Source organism: Chlamydotis macqueenii, chromosome 2 (assembly GCF_036417535.1).
Source record: "Chlamydotis macqueenii isolate bChlMac1 chromosome 2, bChlMac1.mat, whole genome shotgun sequence".
In the NCBI taxonomy this organism is placed as follows: Eukaryota; Metazoa; Chordata; class Aves; order Otidiformes; family Otididae; genus Chlamydotis; species Chlamydotis macqueenii.
The window spans coordinates 124898390-124917892 of NC_141557.1; the positions used below are offsets into that span (position 1 = coordinate 124898390).

A 19503-nucleotide genomic window follows, 5' to 3' on the forward strand; every position below is an offset into this window, starting at 1 on the left:
CACCATGAGACTCACCTGTCAGGCATGTTTGATGCCCTTTCATGTTGTCTGATGAATAACCCCTCTGATGGTCCCACATCAAGGAGAAGTGCTAGCTTTCCTTTGTGGGCTTCTACCAATAAACTCAGTCCTTCAAGATAACACAAAATCAGCATTCAGTATTACTTCCATTTAAATGTCAGATTACTTCATCATCCCAAACCCATGACAGCGAAAGCAGCTTTTGAAACACACTGCCAAGATATTGCAGTTGTTTCCTCAAAGTGTGATACCAAAAAGTGTGAAAAAAAAAACATCAGGTTCCTTAGGGGTGGGTGTGAAGCTCTTACAAACACAGCCACTGCAATATGTTTACAATATAAAGTAATATCTGCTGTCTCTCCACGTCCCTGGTTAACCATTGCAACCCGATCTACTTGCTTGCTGTGTACATCAGCGTGTCTGGAATCAAGGCATGTGATGCTGCACGGCACAGCAAAATGTATGGCTGAAATCTTCCCTCTTGTGATGCTGCCATTTCCAGCAAAAACACATCCATGTTGTATTATGTATTATAAAATATACATACGTGATATAAGGCTGATCCAAAGCTTAGTGTGGAAAATCAGATGGAAATTAGAAGTAGATGGGAAAGTTCCTAATTCTTCTCAGTGGAGTCAGACCCTTGAGGCTGGAGCCATTGAGAAGTTTTGTCATTTTGACAAGTAGTTCTGTAACCTGAAGCCATTGGAGCTGGTACTGTACTGTGGAGCTACAGTTTCTACTGACATTAAAATCTGCCATAAAACCAAGACACTTGTCAGGCAGAAGAAAACCAATACACAGCAAATTTCACTGCTTCAGACAAGTGTTACATTCAGATTCTCTTCTAAAGAGAGAAAGCATTATCCCTACCTTCTGTATGCAAAATGCACAATTGCTATATTTTAAACTTTTCTTCAGCTATCTGGCTTCTAGAAAACTTAAATCCATGAAAATATATTTTCTATAATAACTTAGAGAATGAACATATGTTTGAATGAATATAAATTCATAAGAGTACCAGAGATGGGCAGATAGTAGTATCCACCCCTCATCTTGTAGCGTCCCACAGCTGTGGATCAGAAATACTTTTTAATGTCTCACGGCAAATACGTCAGGTTCACCCAAGCCATCCTGGAAAGTTTTATTTGTAGTGCTTGTCGTAGTTCGGCCGCAACGGGGACCAGACTACGCAGTCTCTCTCTCACTCCCCCCACTCTCTGAGAGAATAGGAGGAGATTTGACAAACAAAAGAAAACCAGGGAAAAAAAAAAAAACCCAAACACACGGGTTGAGATTGAACAAAAAGTAAATTTAACAGTAATGACAGAAGAAAACAAGAGAGTGATGGAACACAAATACAGTATAATAGCTCACAACAGATCTCTACATCCAGTCTCTTCCAACTAGGAGGGCCTCCCTTCAGCACCCTCCTCACTTATATACTGAGCATGATGTCAAATGGGATGGAATAGCCCTTTGGCTAATTTGGGTAAATTAACCCCAGCTGTTAGCTAATTAGTTAACTATCCCAGCCATAGGGGCTACCAGCTTCAGTTCTCCACCCAGCTCAGGTAAATATTAACTCTATCCTGGCCAGAACCAGGACAGTGCTACAGGGACCCTCACAAGGCCAGGTACCGTGAGGGATGGAAACAAGCAGCTTCAAGGCGGTTATTAGCAACGATGGGACAATAACCTCTCTTGTTTTTTTCAGAATTGCACCTCTGTTTTCATGTGTTGAGATTCACTTCATGGTAAATTTTCCTGTATCTCAGCAGAAACAAGCATTTTCATTTTGTTGCTATGTCTTTAGAATTGCACAAAATTGCTGCACGCAGGCAGGTGCTGTTTTCTTCAGCTTCCAACTGGTGCTACTAGCTTCATGTTTTGCTAGGATCATCAGATATTTCTGTGGTATGTACTATTTATTTAGAAGAATACTTTATAAAACAGCAGGAAGCAGTGAGGCTTTTGACCTGTGGCTCTAAAAACACTTAGGGAGTCAATCAAAATGAAAGACAAAATGTGCACTGAAATGTTTTGTCCAGGATTTTGCTGCAATAAACTTAGCTGAGCCAGGAGAGGAGTTTGGATGATGGGAAGGGTGAAGGAATTACAACAATGGGGGGAAAATGGCACAAAAAAAAAAGGCACTTCAAGAACATTAACATCAGGTCATGATTTCCAGTCTGAATCTGAAAATTGTGACAAGCCTTGCAGCGCAACAAAAACAAATACTCCTTAGCTGCTCTACATGGATTTTCTTGGAGAAGCAGGAAAAGGCAGCAGAAGGCAGAGCAATGAAACATTAGTGTCCCAGTCACCTGCACCTCTGCCTTCAGCTCATCCACATCCCACTGGCAACTCAGAAAGAAGAGGCCAGAGGAGGCCAGAGGGAAGGTCAGAGAGAAACGGTAGGGCTGTGCAGCATGCACGTGTGTGTACCCATGAGTGTAGGACAGGTCCAGCCACAGGTCCAGTCCATAGACTTACCCTACATGGGTGCCTAACTTGGGGTGGGTCCTGGAGAGGGGTCAGACCTGCCGCGGGGAGCTGAGTCCTGTACCCCTGCTGTAAGGACCAGGGTTGTGTGTATCCCTGGCCATCACTGGTAACAAACATGGCTGATATTCTTACAGTACAGAAGAGGTGACTCCACAAGTTCTTTAAACTCTCTTGCAGACTGTCTGATCCCACAACATTTTAACTATACTTGTGCTCTATTTTTACTGCAATTGCTGGTACTATCAGCCTTATAATTTTGTAGGATGCTTGATTATTTCTCTTTTTTTTTTTTTTTTTAAAACCCTGTTTACTAAAATAAGAGAAACCCTGTAGAGCAGTGATGTGACTGGATGACTAAGCCAGCTACCCTTTCTTCAAGTGCCCTCTTTCCATAGGTAGATGGTTTGCTATTATGATCAGAGGATCTGAAGCCAGAGAAATGATCCTGTTGTGAGAATGCCATTGGGGAGAACACATTTCCTACCTTCTTCTTCCTCCTTATTATCTTCACTTCCTTAAGGCTGCTTCTTACCAGTCTGGTCTCTGTAAGCAATGTGGGAGAACTTATCCTATCCTCTGCAAAGGAAAAGAGGCTTTTCCTGCCACTTTTAAAGGAGAGACAAAGGAAGTGCTCTTTCACATTTCCACTCCAAGTTGCGAGCACTGCACCAGTGGGGGTAATAAACAGATCATGGTTAGACTGATGGAAGAGAGGATCAATAATAATTTATTACCAAGTGGCTAGTTTAAGTTCCTCCTACAAGTTCTTTATTTTCCCACAACTTCCACCATCACTGATTTTTAATGTAACTCAGGATCTCAAAGACCATCATTTACCAGTGCTCCATTAACTCCTGAGGTGCCCCGTGCTGTCACAAGGACCCTTGGATCTCAGCTGTAACATCCATGCTACCATTTCTGCCACAGCTGGGTTCTTCAGCTGCCACATGTCCTGGGGCTCTGCTGCCTCAGCAGAGAAAACCTACTGCACCTACTTCTCTTCTGCTTGTGTCCATCTGGTGCAGCAGTGTCACTTGCATCTGGGATCAGTCCACTGCACATTGGCATGACTGCTTCCCGCCTTTATGGCTGCTAAGATCAATTCAGAAATCATACTGGACCTGCTGCTCTGCTCTGTCTGTCTCAAGACACCTGCGTGGCCAAAGTGACTCTGACAGCAGGCTGACAAGCACAGGCGTCTTGTCTGCAGAGTTCATGTGACCTCCCATGCATCACTGGCACCACTGTAATTTCACAATGTTAGCTACAGGACAATGTTAGCTACAGACCTATCTCTCCAGCATGGATCTTCTCAGTAGCCCTCTCAAGCTGCTAGCGCAAGTAGCTTGATTAGGCGCAAATTTCCTCACACCTCCCCCATCTGAGGGGTCTAGTGGAGGAGGCATTGCCATGCAGTTCTCTGGAATACATCTGTACACTTTACATCTTAATTTGTTTGGTTTATGACAGAGTTTGTTGTGCTTTCTGAGTTGCTTGAAGCCTCCAGACAGGATTTTTTACACTTTTCCCCCATACCTAACATCATTTATGCATAACTTAGTACTGTTTACACTGTCAAATGTGTTATATTTCCAAGCAAAAACTTCTGACTCTGAGCGCAACCCAATGGCATTCTGAGAAAATTGTATATTAAAGAGATAATGATCATGCACAAACGATGCCTCAGTTTCATAAGGTCACCTCCCAGAGTGTTACTGCCCTTTCAGGTTTTCATTAGAGACATTGCAATAGCTGCCATTTTTAGGTCATGTGTATGCAAATGAAATATTTCAATGCTTTTGCTTGCTTTTTACGTGGTCTGTAAGAGCACTATTCTTGTTAGTTAAATTTTACTCCCTAGAGCAATAGACTTCTCTTATCGTAGCCTGAATTATGGTGTCCTGGTTTCAGTAGGGATGAAGTTAATTTTCCTCTCAGTAGCCAACATGTTTTGGATTTCGTATGTGAAGAATGTTGATAAGCACACTGATGATGTGAGTTGTTGCTAATGAGACCAAGGACACTATGCAGCTTTCCAGGTCTTGCTGACATGTAGGTGCAGGAAGCTGGGAGGAATACAGACAGAATAACTGACCCAAACTGGCCATAAACATCATGCTCAGTATATAAAAGGGAGTTGACTTGGTGGGGGCACGGCTCCCTCTTGCTCCTTTTCTTGCTGCTTGGTTTAGTATCACTATTAACAGCTCTCTAAAGCTTGCAGACAAATGTTCGTTTTGTCTGCAGTCTCCTAATGTTTTCCAAATTGCTTAATTCCCAGCTGAAATCGTTTCTTTCCTACCAGAAATAACCTAGCACAACTGGAAAGCTGTCCAGTGTACAGCATAAATGAACACTCTTTCCTGAGCTCTGATACTTTTCTGTGCCAGTTAGAGATTTCACTAATGGAGAAGTTTTAATTAAATTGATTTACATAAGTGGGATTAATATGCATTGGGGTATGTGTAAACACTGTAGCAATTAATAGTGAACGCAGCTTTTCTGATGACTTCTGTTCACCCAGCACATTCCTCATAACAAGGTAATCCTTCATTCTTGGAACAACAGTTCAATACTGGGAGTTAGTGATATAGATTTTCCTCTGATCCGAACAGATTATTTTCTTTTGTTTATTGCTGCCATTTGTGCTCATAATATGAGTTTTGCGGCAAAGCGTATCTTAAATAAGCCTTACCTTCCTGCCCATTAGTCTATAATAAATTCTGTGGCATATTTTAAAGATGATAAAAGCTTCAGCTTTAAATGGAAACTGCAACCTGAAGCCCTGAGTAACCAGAGATCAGTCAGTGGTGAGCATGGAACATGACCAAGTAAATTACAGAGTAGGAACAGTCTAAAAACTTTGGATGCAAGCATACATGCAAGTATAAAATACTGCAGGATTATGGAATAATTAAGGTTGGAACAGATCTCTGAAAGTCATCTGATCTCATTCACGGCTTACAAGGAGGGCAAACTTTGAAGTTAGATCCAGTTTTGAATTTATATCAGGTCACTCATGGTCTTTTTCAGCTGAGATATGAACATCTCCATGGACAGGGTTTCCCCAGCCTTTCCAGGAAACGCATTCCTGTGTTTGAGTGCCCACCATGAACCTATTTCCTGGTATGTCGCTTGGCTTTCCACCACAACTGCAAGTCACGTTGATTACCTTGTCTTTCCTCCCTGAGAAAAGTCTGGCTGTCATCTCCATAGGCACCTGTTAATTAGTTGCAAGGAACAGTGAGATTCCCCCTTAACCTCCTCTTCTATGGGCTGCACGGACCCTGTTCTCTGAGCCTCTCCTCATACACTGCTTGCTCCAGCCCCTGGCCATCTCGCCAGTCCTCTTCCGCAAAGCTGCTTTCTAGTTGCTCAGTGCCTGACCTGTCCTGCTGTATGGGGTTGTTCTAAGATAAAACACTTTGCATTTGTTGATGTGGTTCCCAGCAACTCATCTCTCCAGGTTGTGAGGATGCCTCTGAACAGAGATTCTTTACCTTAACTTCCAGCGTATCAGCTGTACTCCACAGCCTGGTAACATCAGCAAAATTTCTGAGGATTAGTTACTCCCTACCATCCCCCAGGTCATTCATAAAGACATTCATCTGTACTGGCTCTAGCATCAACCCCAGAGGAAAAACATTAGTAAATGTTTTACTTTGATCTCAACACTTGAATCCCAGCAACCTGATCAGTTTTTCGCCCACACTGTATTCCACCTCTCCAAAGAAATTATCTCCAGTTTGCTAGAGTGACTATATGGGCCACCATGCCTAAAGCCTTGCTAAATTCAAGGTAAATGACACCTACTGATCTGCAAATGCTGATATTCAAGCAGGGAACACTAATAAAATGCTTGGAGTTTAACAAGGAGGATAGGCGGCTGCATGCCTTCAGGTGGAAAGTGTTCTTTATGGGAAGCCTTCAAAAGAGAAGGTGCAGGCTGACTGCCCTGTATCTACCTAGCAAATGTAATGATCTCCAGGGACATGGCACAGCATACTCCAAGCCTCTGGGTGGAGAAAAAAAAGCCTAATTAATTTAAGACTTCATGTAACACTACTAAATGTGTGGCTTTAATCCAATATGAGAAGAAAGAGGAAGAGGAAAATTTGTATGGCTTTTTAATCTGAGGTGGGCGAGAAATGGGGTCACACCTTCCTGCTACCTGTAGTTTTAGCAAATTCAGAGAAGTCTTTTTTTTTTTTCTGCTCTTGGCCTCAGGGAAAATAATCAGAATAAATTTTGAAGAGTAGAACAGAGGAATGGAGGAATCATTAGCTTGCAGACTGGTGCTGTGCTGCCCAAAAAGACAATTAAGGATAACCTTTTGGTGTAAGCAGTGCGAGCACTACTGGAGCAGTAAACGTAACTGGTGACCCTCAGGCTCCTCTTGTCCAAGGACCGTAGTGGGAGCAGGTGGTGGTATAGAGGAGGTCAAAGGACAGACAAAGTGTCCTGGAATTATCTTTGCAGCCTGATATCCATGCTTGCTTGATGATAATAAGGAATAAGACGTGTAAACTGAAGGGAAGTTGTGTTGTGGAAATGAGAGAGCTGTTGCAGAGAGTTTAAGCATGTATTTTGTGTAACAAAGAGTACAAAGTTTATGTGGCATTTAATGCTGCCAGGCTGATAAAAGCCCTGATTCTGAGTGATTATGTGATGAGCAGCACTGGCTGTCAGCTAGCATTGCTTTAGGTGGTGAGCACGGCACAAACAGAATATTAAAATGGCAAAGTCACTTAGGAAAGGACAAATCCCGGTATCAAAGTACAGCTTCATGAGGCCCTGACTCCACCTGTGATTTATGACACCTCAAGGAGGAACCACTGCAGGGAGAGCTTTGCATCCCACCTGTGGGTCAGTCTCCCTGGGAGAATGCAGCTGATGAACTCTCAAGATTTGACTGATGTTCTGGTTTTGTTAGTGAGGGGGGGGCCTAAGGTGGTTGCTTCTGTAGGAAACTGCTAGAAGTCACTCCCCTTTGTTCAGTGGACTCGGCCGGGCCTAGGGCGGACCCGCTGCTGGCCAAGGCCAAGCCAATTGGTAGCAGAATGTCCCGTGATAACGCCTCTGCGATAACGTATTTAAGTAGGGGAAAACAGGAAAAAGAGAGGAGAAGATGTGAAGCAGCTGAGCGGGGGGCAGAGAGGGGGAGGCGCGAGCCTCATGGGCCTTGCAGGCCTCACCCTCTGGCCTCCCGCCGGGCAGCCGACTGGGCCCAACTTGGCCCGGCCCGGCTGCAAGAAGTGGAGAGGAGATGAGAAGTGAATAAGATGTAAAAAGGATCCTGAGAGGCGTCTGCCAGTCTGTTGTGAGGAACGGCTGCAGACGCCAAGGTCAGTTCAGAAGGAGGGGGAGGAGTAATATGGCTCCTGGCCAAGATTCCTCTGCAACTCGTGGTGAAGACCATGGTGGAGCGGGTTGTCCCCCTGCAGCCCATGGAGGTCCACGGAGGGGCAGAGATCCACCTGCAGCTCGTGGAGGACCCCACGCCAGAGCAGGTGGAGGCCTGAAGGAGGCTGTGGCCCGTGGAGGGCCCGCTGGGGCAGCTGTTCTAGAGGGACTGCACCCCGTGGAAGAGATGACCCACGCCGGAGCAGTTTCACGGAGGACTGTGGCCCGTGGGAGGGACCCCACGCTGGAGCAGAGGAGGAATGCGAGGAGTTCTTCCCCTGACGATGATACAGCGGCGTAAAACAACGCGTGATGAACTGACCGCGACCCCCATTCCCTTTTCCCCCCCCGTGCCGCTCGGGAGGGGAAGGTAGTAGAGATAATGTTAAGCCCGGGAAGAGGGAGGGGTGGGGGGAGGTTATCTTGTTCCCTGTCTCATTCTCCTGCTAATTTTAGAAAATAAATGAATAGTTTTCCCCAAGTCGAGTCTGTTTTGCCCGTGACGGTAACTTTAAGGATTTCTCCCCGTCCTTATCTCAAACCTTGAGCCGTTTTTCTTATATCATCTCCCCCTGTTCTCTCGGAGGGTGGGGGGAGCGGGAGAGAGACTGCGTAGTCTGGTCCTGATCAGGGCTGAACTACGACAACTGATCATAGCTTTCAACACAGGAGAGTATCACTATGACTAGCCCAGCTTATGAAACCTCTCAACCTCCAAACGTTCCTGAATGAGTTCTGGCACATCCACACACAGAGCTGCAAATTCTCACTGTGGCAATAAAAACACATGCACTAGGAAAACCTTATCTGAGAGACTGTATCCCAAAAGCTTTGAGCTTCGTACCTCCACCCTCCAGTAGTCATATAAATGTTTTTGAAGTGCAGAACACATTATTTCCCCCCCAAGTCCATTGAGAAACACCCAAAGCACTTCCTCACCCCCACCCAGCAGCACCAAAAACTGTTCTCGTAAAAATATATCTAGGTCCCTGTTAAAATTTTTGGGCCCAAAACGTAAAACTCTGTCAAAGTTATAACAAATTGCAAAAGGAGCATCAGAGAATCTTTGTTATTGGTGGTGCTATCAGCAATGCTTACTTTTATGACCACAGAGGGAAAATAACAGTGTGTCTCTATACTGCACGGTACGAGGCTCCTCACTGCAAAACGGTCTTCAAAACTTGTTTCTTAAGTGCGGGCTGTAGAGAATGTCAGGAAACTTAAAATGCTGTCTGCTACTATAAAAACAACTTTCCTAAAAAAATATGTAAATATATTTTCCACAGTGGAAATCCATGTAGCTTTAGTATTAATCATATTTTTTTTTTCTCGAAACGTACTTCAAGGACATTCAGTTATGTTCAGGTTTCTCATTACAAAGGCACTGCTCCATTATTAAAATAAATAAATAAATAAATAAAAGAGAAAAATATCACAAAAAGGCAAGCACAAAGAGATTATGTTTTAGTGCAGAGTCAACATATTGGTCTGCTGCTGTCAATTGATCCCTGCGATTATTTGGGACTATGTTAAACACAAATACATGAAACAAGTTTCCCTTCAGCACGGAGGGATAAAAAAGCTAGGCAATCTCACTAACGTATTAGAACAAGGACAGAGACTGAATCATGCAAATAATAAAAGATATTTTTTTTTTCCCCAGGCTTCTATTATTTTGAAGAATAAAAGGTTGTACATGAAGCAAAGGTGCTGCTGCTGTCAGGTGCTTATCTAATGCAGCATGAGTTGCCTCTTCTTGAATTCCCCCAGAGCTGGGTTTCCACCATTGAACAAGCATTTAGCATTTTGGCTCCTTTTAAAAACAAATAGGTCACAGGGTTTTCCTCCACACCACCCCCCCACACACACACCCCCTCCCCTCACTCCTGTTGAAAAAGAGTTGCAAAGGGTCTTCACCACAGGGACACTCATCAGGGTGCATTCGTGGAGGATGACAGAAACTATAGAAATTGTTTTAGGAAGTGTTTGTATGAGAGTTAGGTGAAGGGAAATATTCCTCTTTAAAATCTTCCATTTTAAAATCTTCCATTTTTAAACAGATTAAGGTAAAACCTGAAATTTTTAGTGAAATAAAATGGGAATCTACCTTCTGTTTAGCAGATAGCCTTGAGAAAACAGGTGCTAGAAGGCTATCATACCTTCAAGGAGCTGTGTGGAGAAGTTAACACAAAGGATTTTCTTAACTTCTTGCTAGATGTAGAGAAATTTACTGGAAAAGGAATAATTTCTGTCAAATTGTTTGTTTCAGTCAGTCAACAAATGCAATTAAGAAATTGCTTGATCTTTTTTTTCTGACCCATGCTAGTTTATAATCTCATCACAATAATAGTTTATAATCTCCTTTACGTGCCGCTCTATATGTGAATGCACATACAAAAGCTTTAAAATGATTCCATGCTTTGTTCAAGCCAAGCTACAGCAGACCTATGCAGTGTCAAAGACGTTGCCTAGCACTATAAATAACAAAATCTGCTCTTCTCCATCATCAGCTTTCAATCTCAACACGAGTGTAATATGACTGCATGAGCTCAGTGTAACACCTTGGTGCTTCCACAGGCAAGAGGGAAAGCTTTTCTGCAAAGTTAGTAGGTCTCCTGAGATGAAAGGCAAGTGCCACAAGATCTTTTAAAATTGCTTTTCTTTGGCTGACTTTAAGTAATGCTGTGGGAATTTGTCTTCACCATGACTATTTGGCCTTCGTTGCCCCTTCGTTTAGACACGGCAATTTTGGCAAAGAGCAGATACATAGACACAACAAGTGGCGATGCGAAGAAAATGTAGAATAAATGTTTTACATATATGATGTAGATCTCAGCATAACTGTGCAAAACTAAAGAGGTAGTCTTTGTACATGGCTTTTTGTTTAAAATCCCAGTGTTGGATAAGAAATAAGATGCTGTACTTCGTCATTTTTGGGACTGGCTTTTTGCATGCGCTTGACTTTCTCCTTTCAACAGCCTTTTAAATCCTAGTGCACTTGCTTCGGTGTCATCTTCTTCTCTGCCCTAACTCCTTCGCTCTCTGTGTTTTCAGTCACAGTGTCCCACAGATCTATTGCCCTTCAGGATGGGTGCAAGGCCTGTCTTCTATGGAAATAGAAATAGCTGGGCAGAGAGAAGTTTAAATCAGGTCACCTAAGGAAAATGGCAGATTTTGGTTGCAGTGGTTAATAGCACTAATTAATTTTGTTTAGAGCTTAACTTTTAAAAATTACTTAAAAAAATCTTTAAGTTATTCTTTTTCAAAAAGTGTATTTTTTAAATAGGACATTTTTTGGATTGAGTTTTCCATGTCATACTTTTTAACCCCAGTGCTCCTGGGTGGGTTCTTTTCCAGGTGCAAGAAAATTAGGGAGGCCTTTCCTTAAAGATGTCCTAATGCTGGCTTTTGTTTTCATTGCTGGACGTGCTCATTCTGTGTGTGGCCATTTTGCTTTGGAAGGTCCTGCATTAAAATCCAGCTACAGGAAAAAACCCACTCCTTTATCCGTCACACAAAACTGAGAGAACTCACACCCACACAAACCACCAATGGCTCAAGTGGAGATGAACGACGTTGCTTTAAATCCTGGTGTCAGGGAAAAGATTGGAGGGATGTCACTTCTCTCAGAAAGCTGACGTTTGCACAGAGACTTTCTGAGGATGATGGTTTCGAGCAAGCAACCAAAGCTCCTAGGTCGCAGCCAGCCGAGGGCTTGGTATCCCAGGGAGAGCAAAGCATCGCAGCCGACCTGCGGTCACACGCTTTGGCCAGCAGCATCTGTGTTCATCCAGCAAGCCTCCAGACCAGGTTCGCACTGACTCCAGCACACTTTCCAGTTTCTAATTAAGACCTAAATTGCTTTCAGCTTTGATGATCTTCCCGTTGCTTTTCCCTTCACCCACAACTAATTTCAGACATTCATGTTCAGTGAGATACAGGAATAGAAGCGACTCAGCTTGCAGTCACTCTCACTTAAGAAAGCTGGATATAAACGTGTTTCTCAGCTACAGTTTACACAAAAAAATCAGGACACTGGAGGCAATTTAGCCCAGTTTCCTAGAGCTGGCTGCGAAGATCACTTAAACTAACTCTGAAAAATAGCCTCCAGCTAATTCGTGTCCCTTCCCATGCTGCTGCCTGTTCCTGTGACCCAATCTACCCCTCCTTAGCTTAGTCTGTGACTTTCACTCTTCATGCTTCACCAGAAGCTCCCTCATCTGGCCTTGCCTGGTCTGACCTAATCTGGAGCAAACTGTGTAACTCCAGTTGCACAAATGCATGAGCTACTTTCAATCAGTGTGCCAGTGCTCTTTGTACTATTATTATTTTTTTATTATCTTTTGAATTCCTCTCTTCTCTGTGTACCTCCTCAACCAAGCCCGTGAATGAACTTGCTGTTTCTCTGTCATATCATTCATTCATGCTTTTTTTTTTTTTTCCTGTAGGGAGCCTCAATCTGTACCTTAAGTGTGTGAAACCCTTTGAAATCAACAGAGCACATGCCAAGCAAAAAAAGCAGTGCTGGGGTATGGTGTCAGCCCAGCAGAGCCACTGCTTCTGGGAAATTTTCTGTTCCTAAATTATTGTGAGCTGGTTCAGCAAAGGGTTTCTTGTAAAAAGGTAGTGAAGAAATCCCCCTTTTGCCCCAAGGTTACAAGTTATTTTGTTAGACCAGATGATATGACAGCATGATTCTATCAGGACAAATCAAAGTTTACTGAGCAAATCTGTGTTCTATAACCTGATTTATTGGTGCCATCTGCCAACACCTATGAACAGATGCTCTGTAGGACCTCACTAATGTGCAGTAATGACTGGGAGAAACCTACTGCAAATGACTGAATTTTAAAAGTTATCGAGTGTAGCAGGAGAGATAACAAACATAATGAAAAATGTCTAGGAGAATGCATCCCAGTATTCATTTTTCTGTTCGCTTTCCCTGACAGCAGTACTTCAGAATGTACTCACCTACATACATGGGTATGTGGTGTAAAAATAAACCAAGCACTCATGTTTTCCTGTGATTTTCCTCCAGTCCTTTGCTACTGGATGCTTCAAAGAAAAGAGTGTTTTGGTGTGAACAGTTACAGTCACAGCTTACCCAAAATCAATCTTCCCGATTGCAAGAATTCTTTTTAAGGCTGTATTTGAGCAGGTCAACACTGATATATTGCTAGCACAAATGGGTTTTTTTTAATAATTTTCCCCTACTCTGCAGCTATTTCCAAACCCTGTGTACTCTGAGGGCATGCCAAGGTAGAAGTGAACGAGTTTGCAATTATTGCCACCGGCAACATTAATTTTGCATTCCTGTCTCTTCAAAAACACAGGGGAGCAAAAAGAGACAACGGAAAGATGAGTGTCTTGTCCGGGCAGAGGTTTGAAATGTGCCCGGGCTCAGAGCAGGCACTGCAGCAGGTGAGAGCAACTGCAGGGACCACTTGAAGAGAGAGATGTGGAAGCAGCCCGCTCCTGCAGTCCCCACAGCCCCCGGCCCTGTCACTGCCTCCCACCACCTCCTGCCCACAGGATTTCCCAAACTAAGCATCCGTCTCTTAGGAGCCACATTAAAATTAGAAGCTGAAGCTGTAGTGATGGGGGGGACACTTTACCTTCTCTCCTAGTGTGCACTATATGACAGCTTGTCCTGTCCTCACCAAGGACATTACCTGGCATTCATTCAAAAGCACTCAGGAACGTGTTTTTGATAGACACAACCTATCCAATGTCTGACAAAGTCGTAAAAAAGAGGGACAACAGCTTTCAACCACTGCCACTCTTTCAGAGGCTGAATTAGGATGCAGAGCTGGAGAGCAGAAAGCCTGCTTCCCTTATCGTGCCAGACCATTAAAATCACACACTCACAGAAACTCTCTGTGGAGAAACTATCACCAAACTATTAATAAGATCTTCCTGAGCTATTAATACGGTCTGTGGGAGCTTTAATCCACTGCAGGGACTGTTTATGTAAGTGCATAGGCATGAAGATGCTGTTTTTATCCTCAGTTTAAATGACCTTTTAATTTAAACAGTGTTGTTTATGATTGAAATATTCCTGAATCTAAGGGAAATTATTTTCTTTCAAAGAGGATTATATCTTGATTTGCGGTAAACTGACAAGTATGGTTGAGATTAAAGTGCATTTGGATGGCAAGATGTGCATTTGCTTTTCTGATTGCAAAGGGCAGAAGTTATGAAAGGATTTTGAAAACATTTGTGTCACAAAATCCAGATGTCCTCTAACCTAGAAATCTGCTGTAATTTGGTTTCTGAGCTTAGGTCATTGGTCTATGAAGTAAATTCATGCAGTTCGGAAAGATTGTCCCTGAGCAGCAAGTTGGATTTATTCCTAATTTTGCTATTCCAAAGATTGTTTTGCTTTTCTGCCACACTCTGGTGTGAGGAGATGCTGGAAGATCATCTTGATTTTTAGCTTTCAGGCAGTTCAGAATAACAAAACAGTAAAAGGTTTCTGATGCTTACTCATGCCAAAAGAAATAGATGTCATGGAGGTAAGAACAGGCAGAAATAGTGAAAAAATTGTCTCTTATTCACCTCATAGCTGTGGCTCCCAAGCCATTTAGTGGAACGTTGTGTACCGAGAGTTTTTGGTCCCAGACTTATTTCAGTTCAGAAATTTCCCTGCACAGGAGGTCCGAGCGGAGAAGGGAAACAATGATCTTTCTAACATTTTCCTCTGATCTGCAAGCCTGGAGACACTTCTCCAATCTGAAATGAAAGATGTATCAAGGCCTATAAGGATTTTGGAGTGTCTGTGGCAGCTCCACTGTGGCACTCAGGTGTTCATTTCTTTCTCTTCTTTGGGGACAATGCAGAGGGGAATAACTGAAAACAGTAAAGAAAAAATCTAGAAAGTTAAAAAAAGACAAATCAGGCAAAAGAAAAGTGCTGTCTTTGGCACCAGTTTTGTTCAATCAACAGGAACAACTAAAATTGTATTTGGACAATTTTGTCTGTCTAGGTTTGCCTTTACAGTTTGGGAGAGGTGCCAGTGCAGCATGGTTAGATCTGTTCCTTGCTTTAGTTCATCTCAGATCTCAATGAAGAAGACTTGGTCTGACTCTGGAGTGAGCTGCCCAAGCAGGTATCTGGAGCCTTTTCACTGTTTTATCCCTGCTTTTGCTGAGTAGCAAGTTAACTCGATTAGCACTGGACTGGATGTATTTATTCACGCTGCAATTCCATCTCTGAGCAACACACTAGTATGTCCAGCCTGGTTTTCAGATAAAATGACAGTAGCATCCACAAATAATTAGACTAATTCCTACGTATTATATTTTTTTTATGCTATTGGAATGAAATGGAAATACATCCTCAGGATTGGGTATTTTTAACAAGGAATCAGGTTAAGAAAAGGCTCCATGATCCCAGGGTCCTTTTCACAGTAGGCTCCAAAAAATATACCTCATTATAAAATACACCTTCCCAAGGAATCGCAAGACATGAGAAATCAAAAGAGAATTCCTAAAAGCAAAAGCTCTCCAGCAGAAAATCAATTTCAGCTACTTTCACCTTGCCCCAGGGAAAGCAGCAGAGACACTAAGTGGGGTGTGGGAAAGGTCTCATACATCTTCCTGGAACTGCGTAAGGCAGACCTCCAGATGGGAGCTTTTCTTTCCAAGACAGCTCCGCTCTAATTAGGGACTTCTGCAAAATCGGTATGTTGCAGTTCCAAACAGTGTCTGGATGATTCCCATATCAAATTTCTTTGGGTAAAAAAAAAAAAAAATTATGTCTTTGTCCCTGTTTTAATTGACAGCCTTACAAATGCAGGTGGACTGAGGGATGAAGGTCAAATTGAGCTTATTGTGCTTAATAAGGCAAGGAACAAAAATTAGCAGAAAGTTACAGACAAAAATATGTTCTTTGGTGGTTGTTTTTTTTTTCCTGGCCATCATGTTGCCTTTTGAAGGGTCTTTGTGCATTGTCAAGTGTACCTTCAGAATGAAAAGAAAGCAATTGCCTTTAAATAAAACTGTTATATGAGAGGCTTTCCTGTAACACCTAATCTACTGATGAACCAGACTGAATCTAGTTCATGGACTCAACAGTCTGTGTTGGGTGGACATAAAATTCATTTCTATACAGGAAAGTACATCCTTCTCCTTAGTTGACCTTTTCCAGGGGCAATCTGCCAGTTTAAACCTCTGGCTGGTTCCTATAATTCTCAGCATTCAGACCTTTCTGGGTAATGTGGTATCATTAAGGCTGGTCAACATGTTCTGAAAAAAACACATTCCCCTTTGTAAATGAAGTCTGACTGATAGCTTTCACTGAAGATTGTGATTAATATCATCTGTGCATTCCAGTAAGAAGGAAAACCAATTTTTGTTTTTTGGGTCAGTATAAATCTCTGTGTCTTAAAGTTATTCCCCTGCTTCCCATCTCTCATTTCTTTACTGTCCTTTGCTTCAGACTCATTGTATCTTCTACATTGACCTATGCTGCTATTGTACAAGCTGGGACAGCTGTGGTAGCTCCAAAGAGCAAAGAAGTTCAGAACTTCTCCCTTGGAGACACAGCTTGTGGGACAGCAGCTGGCTTAACAAATAGAGAATTTCTTTTTTTTTTTTTTTTTTTTTAAAAAAAAAGCAGGTATGGAACATTCCAGCATTTTTTTAATATATTTTTTTTAGAATACTCTGTGAAAAGTTTCACATCTTCAAATTTCCATTCCCATGTGGGAGGAAAGCAATGGAATAGGTTAATTTTGCATAAGATGGGCATTTTTGGCTCTGGTCTGCTCTAGAACTCAATTTTAGGTTATCACAGAGTGGAAAATCACTTTGGCTTCACTTAGAATCATAGAATCATTAGGGTTGGAAGGGACCTTCAAAGGTCATCTAGTCCAACCCCCCTGCAAGGAGCAGGGACGTCTCCAACCAGATCAGGTTGCTCAGAGCCCAGTCCAACCTGGCCTTGAATGTTTCCAGGGATGGGGCATCCACCACCTCTCTGGGCAACTTGCTCCAGTGCTTCACCACCCTCATTGTAAAAAATGTCTTCCTTATGAAGAACTTCTTCATAAACTTCATAAATAAAGTGTGAAGAACTTCTTCACACTGCTGTTGGTCAATGTTTTACTCTAGGTGGGCTTAGATTCTCTGCAGCTGTTTCTCAGCACAGCCCTGCTGAAGTCACTGCAAACTGTGGCACTGCAGAGCTGCGTCCCGGAACTCTAATGAGTATTCCAGCAGCAATGGAAGTACAGACATCTTTACAGTGAATGAACAAGAGCGTGTGCCATCCTTAAAAAACTCAGCTCATAGTTTTCTGGGATTTAAAATGGAGTCAACTGTTACACTGGTTGGCCTCCTGCGTGCTGGCCTTACTACCCCCTAGTCTTGCACAGAGTATCCAGTATTGAGATTTGTAATGATTTCAGGTCGACTGATGTGTCTAAGGTGTAAGCAGCTTACACTATATAGCAAAAGAAAAAGATATCGCTTAATGCCTGTGGCTGCTCGTAAACATTATCTGTGTATGGTTTAAGATGACTGCCAGGGCAATCCATGGCCAGTGCTAAAGAGCACAGAGTCCTGCCAATTAGCCTCAGGTGGTAGGAGGTGGTAGGATGCCTGCATAGTGCTAAATCTGGGAAATAATTTGACCTTGAAACAATGCAGCGGCTATACCAAGCAGGTGTATAAGGGAATTTTCCATATCATCTCACAAATCCATCTCATACCCTCACCAGCTCTGCTCAATCTCTGACGCTCTGGAGGAAGGTGACAGAAAGCCCCAGGATACCCTGCAGTAATTGTAGAGGGAATGAACCTGCCTGAGTCTTGAAGCTGAAGCCAAAGCCCCGAAGGAAGAAACCTGATTATACTCTGTCTTTATCTGCTGAGCTGCAGGGGCTAGGAGCACAGGCAGGATGAGAGTGGTTTCATCAGGATCTCCCTTCACGGGGGAGAGATGGGCACCTCTCCGCTCGCTGGAAGCCTATTTGCAGGCAGGAGCAGCGGTCGTCCCACTGTTTATGCAGGCAAAAAAATCCTAGGCTCTTCCCTGACTGACTGACATTTGTTAGATGAGAGCGTAGGTACAAAACGCCCATCACAATATACAATAACCTTTAAAGGCATGCCAGCAACCTCCTCTTTTATTAAGCGTGCCACGCTGGCTGAGCGGAGTAGGACGCGGTTGCAAACACCTCCCTGGCAGGATGCTACCTGCATGCTAATGCCGAGGGGGTTTGTGCACAGGCTGGCAGCCAGCGCTGGGCTCCGGCAGTTTCCATGGTGCCGTCATGGTGCGCTCTCCCTACACCTTCACTTATCAGCGTTTCCCACCCATCCTCCTCCCCGTCATATGCTGCTGCTCGCTCACCCTGAAAGGTCAGCCATTGTAATGATGATTTTAGCAAGGAGGGGAGGCAGGGAGGCCGAAGGGTGAAAAGGTGAGCTGTGTGCAGTGATGTGATGTGCGTGGGAACCTGGGGCTTGCCTTGTGCAGCACAATGAGGAATTAGAAAGCTTCCCCTCGAAGGAGCGGTGCTCATCAGCCCCTCTCACTTCCCATCCCAGCCAATTCACATGCCCTGATGGAGTTAAAAAATGTTCAGGCGAAGTGTCTGGAGAGCCTACTTTAAAGCATCGGCAACTGATGCGTTAGAGATTGGAGGAGAGAAGGGACTGCATCTGCTAACGGGAGAAACTGATGCAAACGTTTCCAGGCATCTTTCTTTTTTCATCTCCCTCCTGCCCCTCTCCCAGCAAGCCCAGTGCTTGTTTGCAGATGGAAAAAGGCAGGCTTCTTCCTCTGACTTTCATCCTATCGACTGCCAGGCTAAAGCACTGCCTCTGTTAACTGCCTTCCTTTTCTTTCTTTCTGTAGGACAGCTTTCCTGCCCGTTTTGGAGGAGTCCATTTTGTCAACCAGCCCTGGTACATCCATGCCCTGTACACGCTAATCAAACCATTCCTCAAAGACAAGACAAGGAAAAGGGTAATTTAACGGGGATGAGGGGGCGGGGCATAGGAAGCTACAGAGCCCAAATAACTGAGCAGCTGCCTCCTTTTCTTCCTTCTTTTTCTCTCTGCATTTTTCATATGGCCTCAGAGACTTGCTGCTGTTATTAAAACTTAGAGTTTGCAATGGTCTGGATTGAATCAATAACTCAGCCAGGGACCAGAAAGCTGTTATCACTAACAAAGTGTAGATATATTTTAAAGGGACATGCTCAGGGATAGAGAGAACTGGCCGTGTGGGGGATTATTAGGCCTGGCTGGAGTCACAGGCAGTGAGGGAAACTTCAGCTCAACTCTTTTTGTGGAAGTAAAATTTCCTGCCTCATTCCTTCAGCAAGTGGGCTGTGGTAACTCACCTGTTTCCACAAAAAAATGCCCATGCCTGAAAACTGTTTGCTCACGCTACAGAAAAGGCAGGTCTTCCCCACTGAAACCCAGGTGAATTGTGGTCCTGTAGTCATCTTGGACACTTGTCCTCTGTGGTCTATCAAACAACCACTGGATCATCTCTCAGAAGGCCCCAGAGCCCACCCTGGGGTGTGTCTGACCAGGCAGGACAAGGGTAGTACCAGCC

The 19503-nt window shown here is 43.5% G+C and overlaps 1 protein-coding gene across 2 annotated transcripts in view; it reads left to right on the top strand.

The window, feature by feature from the left end:
• The window catches only part of CLVS1 (clavesin 1), a 108963-nt gene that overhangs the window by 71417 nt on the left and 18043 nt on the right, over positions 1–19503 (top strand). For both annotated transcript variants that reach the window (XM_086740863.1, XM_086740864.1), the window contains exon 4: positions 18796–18906. In XM_086740863.1, the coding sequence (XP_086596989.1) occupies positions 18796–18906 (111 nt within the window). The remainder of the gene's footprint in view (positions 1–18795; positions 18907–19503) is intronic.